This window comes from Gymnogyps californianus, chromosome 4, assembly GCF_018139145.2.
Source record: "Gymnogyps californianus isolate 813 chromosome 4, ASM1813914v2, whole genome shotgun sequence".
Lineage (NCBI taxonomy): Eukaryota > Metazoa > Chordata > Aves > Accipitriformes > Cathartidae > Gymnogyps > Gymnogyps californianus.
The window spans coordinates 57,311,907-57,316,392 of NC_059474.1; the positions used below are offsets into that span (position 1 = coordinate 57,311,907).

Here is a 4,486-nt window from a genome sequence, read left to right on the forward strand (position 1 = left end):
TTTTAAGGTGAAAATAGTACAAGAAAAATAGGGAAAAATAATTCAAATGTTTAAAAAAAAATGCTGGGAGGGAAGCATTCCATTAAAAATGCAAGGGTCAGGGACTGGAAAGCATTCATGTGAATCTGTCTTCAACTCCGTGTACTAACCTTGAGAGTTATATCCTATGCTTTCAATGCACCAGTAGAAGAAGAGATTTAAAGGCAAAAGAGAGAAATGGTTTCCGTGGGATCAGCCAGTTTACTGTTTATTGTTATTATTCTCATTTTTTGTTTATTTTAGTTTTCAAACACAGTTCCACCCCCTGCCTTGAACCATCTCCACAACTGGCAGCCACTGTCGAGCACAATTCACAAATCTCACAAGCATGTAGCGGAATGTGAGCCCCTCGATCCTTGTCACGTTTCCTTGGGACCATGCCTATAAAGGTGACGGGGGATCACCCACGCAGAGCTGTTGCTTCCCCAAGTGCACAGGTCAAACGAGCCCCAGAAGCCCACTCCGCAGGGCGGCCGCCCTCGCCCACCCGCAGCCACCGCTGCTGCTGCAGTGCCCTCATGTAGGCCCTGTCACTCTCCAACACCCTTCCAGCTGGTGGCCTTCTAGCCAGAGCACCGCTGCTGCACACGTGCCTTATGCAGCCCTGCTGTCACTCTTTATTAGTTAATTTAAAAAAAAGAAGAAGGAAAGAAAGACGACGTAAGAAAAACAACCGTGTAAGAAAGATAATAGGTTTGGGCACTCTTCCTCTCCTACTGACAAACCATATCCCCTGACAAAACTTTGTGATGGGCCACGACCTGCAGCGAAGCAATGCCTTACTGACATCTCCACAGCTGGAAAGAGAAACCTGTTTCCTTCGAGTCACGGTATAGCAGCAGAGGAGCTTTTATGTTTACGTATCTGACGGAGCACAAACAGGAGAGAGTGAGCGGGGGAGAGAGAAAATGAAGAAAAGAAGTGAAGGCAGGTGGTTGTGAGAGTACACAAGTGGCTAATAAACCACGGTTTTTACTAGTCACAGTGGTTAAACAATTTTAACAGGCGGCATTCTCATAACCCGCCTGAGCAGTTTTTAAGGCTGTCGAACACCTCTGTCAGGAGTGAGGAAGTTCTGGAAATGTGCTCAGAGATGCACACAAACCCATAGGAAGATCTGATAATGTACAAATTCGTTTCTTCCAGAGATAGCTCACTTTCTGCACAAATCGATAAGCCATCAGAACCTATCATTTATCACAAACATTAAATCCCAGCAGCGTCCTGGTTTGCAAGCCTAATGAGGGAACCTGGCGCACAAAGGCACCCCCAGTGCTGGGTGGTGCAGGGGGGATTCTCCACGTCTCTGGTTCAGAGAAGTCTCTTTTAGGCTGTACTCAGCATTATAATCCATCATTAACAGACCGGGGCATTAGGTATCTTGTGAACGTGCTACGAAACCAACAAAGGCATATTCTTGAGAAAAACAAGAGTTGAAAACCCAATCTAGTTTCTAGGACCTGGGAAGTCCATCCTGGTTTTTGCATTAGTGATGCTGGGTCACAAAAAAGAGCTAAGAGGATGCACAGCTACAAATCAAACTTTCAGCAAGGACAGTTCACTCTTGCAAGGAGGAATTAATTAGTTGGTTTGATGAGGCTGGTTAGGAAAGAGTTAATGGTATCAGCCAAATGTCAGTTAAACCCCCAAATGTTGCTTTTGTCCCATGGCAGTATCAACACCGACTCCATTATCTCCATTTATTTAATGCAGATCAAATTAATGGGCTCTTGGTGTTGCTTTTTCCCTGGAATCCCTCATCCCACCTCTTCTTGGAGAGAACTCCTGCAAGCAATGAGTAAGGGAATAAACCGCTCTGCACACACGGGCGCACACACACACACACACAGACGTAGGGAAGTTGCAATTTCTCACTTAGTTGCTAATTTCTGTGACTACAAATCTTGATGTCACCCAGCATACACTACTCCTCTGTACTAAATCCATCATCCTCGACACCTTCAGACGCATTTGATATGTGCGTCTAACCAGCAACACTATAATTTTAATAATGACAAGGGATTAAGTATGATTACTAGTCTTTCCTCTCGCTTGTTTCCTTCGCCTAACGATATCAACCAACTGCCGTTTTCCTCCCGGTTGTGTATTTTGGTTCCCATTGTCTGTCGTCCCCGATACATTAACCGAAATGTCTGCGACATGGGATCTGCCTGTCTCTCGTACGTCTAGCAAACCTGAAAACCTGTCGTTACAGCTTTGGGAAATGCAATACATTGTCAGTTCGGAGGACACGTCGTAAAAATAACCGTATGTACAGTTCAGTCAGAAATCAGTTCAGTCATACCTGTGCTATTTTTCCATCGTGTTTTATACACCACGAGCGGGTTATTTCGTAAAAGATATTGCCAAAGAGATTACTTGGGCACGTTTCACCGACTACCGGGCTCTACGGCCAGTTGTCTGTCTCGGACAAGCTGCTACCAGCCAACCTGGAGATGAACTCGGCCACTACTTTCCCCTGAACTTCCGACGGCGGGAGCCAGGCGTTCAGCTAAAACTTTCCCTTTCCCACCTCCCCGTCCCTACAAACCGCCCCGAATCGTCATGATCGCCATCCAAAAAAAAAAAAAAAAAGAGAGGGAAAAAAAAAGGAAGAAAAAGAAACCAGAGACAGCCAGCAGTCTGATAGCAATAGCACGGCAGGTAAACCAGGCGAGCAGCGTCTCGTAACGGCCACGAGCTGGCGGGGAGGGGGCCGGCGCCCCCCGGCCGGCCTCCGGCTCTGAAAGGCTGGGCGCTGCGGCCCGCGGCGGGGGGCGCCCGCGGGGGCGGCTCTCCGTCCCTCCTCGGCGGGGCCGGCGGCCGCGGCCAGCGCCGAGCTCGGCGGGGCGCCGCGGGGGGCGGCGTTTCTCTTCCCTGCGGGGCGGAGAAGGGGCGGGCGGCGGGGCAGCGCCGCGGGGGGTGTGGGGGGGTGGTGGCGGTGGTGGGGGTGGGCGCGCCCGCGGCGGGGGGGCACCCTCAGAGCCTGAAGGAGGCCTCGGAAAAGGGATGCTGCATCTTGAAGCTAGACAAGAAGCACTGGAGGGGGGGGGGCAGGGGGTTGAGGAGGGACGGCGGGAGGCTGGGGAAAAAGAAATCATCTCCTCTGACCTCTAGCGAAGTGCCCGGTTTTTTCTTAAGCTCTTCACATTTCCTAAATTTGCAGATCTGGTGTCCCGTTTTGCGGTTCCTGCAACTGCTGCAGACTCCACAGTTGATGAGCCGCTTGCAGGGCACGCACACCCCGCAGCGTTTCCGCTTCTTCTTGGCGGGGTTGCCCGCCCCGGCCCCAGCCCCGCTGCCGCCGCCGCCGCCGCCGCCGCCGGCCCCCCTCCGCCGCCTCCGCCGCCGCCGCCCCCCGCGCCGGCGGCGGCGCCCAGGGCGGAGGCGGGCGAGGCCGAGGCGTGGCTCTGCGGGCAGTCCGCCAGGTTGGCGATCTGGAAGGCGCTGTCTGTGACGGCGGCCGAGGCCGCGGCGGGGGAGTGCAGGGCCGTCATGACGATGACCCCGGGGGGCAGGGAGAGGCCGCCCAGCGCCGGGATGGCCGAGAAGGTGCCGACGCGCTCGGGGAGGTTCATGATCTCGGCTTCGGCGGCGCCGCACTTGAGCTTGTTCATGCACTCGCCGGCCAGCGGCCGGCAGTGCTCGGGGGAGAGGGTGGAGAGGAAGTTGCCGTTCGCCATGGGCAGGGCGGGCTGCTCGGCCGGCGGGCAGCCGGGCTTGCCCAGCCGCTGCGAGTCGCTCCGGTGGTGCATGCCGCCCCTGCCGGCGTGCAGCGAGGAGGCGGCGGCGGCGGCCGCGGAGGCGGAGGCGGCGGCGGCGGCGGCAGCGGAGGAGGGCTTCCTCGCGCCGCCCGCCGCGCCGCCGCCGCCGCCGCCGCCGCCGCTGCCCCAGAGCATGGCGGTGGCGGCGGCGGCCGTGGCGGTGTCGCAGTTCCAGGGGGACATGCCGATGCGGGCGGCGGCGGCGGCGGCGGCGCTGGGGAAGATGGGGGTGGTGATGCGGGCGATCTTGGCCGCCTGGGGGAAGGCGCCGCCGTTGGTCTTGTAGAAGGTGGCGAAGGAGCGGTACCTCTCCATCTCCGAGTTGTAATCCACAAGGCTGTTGAGGGCCCCCTCGGGCAGGTGGCTGTCCTTGGGCAGCCCCGGCGCCTCGGGGTTGGGGCCGCTCTCCACGCACACGTTGGTGTTCATGGTGGCCGGGGGGGGCGGCGGGGAGGGACGGGGCGGGGGGGTGGGGGCCGGGGAGAGAGGGACGGGGCCTGGGGCGGGGGGGTGGGGGTGGGGGGTACGCTTAATCCTCCTCCTCCGGGCGCATTCCCGCGGTGGGTGCCTGGCCGGGCAGCCGCTCCTCCTGCATCCTCACGGGAGCTGCCGCAGCTGAAACACAGAAAGTCATTTCCGAGGGGGTGCGCGCGCGCGGGGGGCGCTAACGGCCGCCAACGGCC

General features: G+C 57.2%; 1 protein-coding gene across 1 annotated transcript; it reads right to left on the reverse strand.

Annotated features, from left to right (window-relative positions):
* Nucleotides 1-3,018: 3,018 nt before the first annotated feature.
* Nucleotides 3,019-4,232, reverse strand: CXXC4 (CXXC finger protein 4). Its single transcript, XM_050896624.1, is given in 2 exon segments — nt 3,019-3,365; nt 3,368-4,232. Coding segments are annotated over 2 exon segments (1,212 nt in total).
* Between the last annotated feature and the right edge of the window lie 254 nt (nt 4,233-4,486).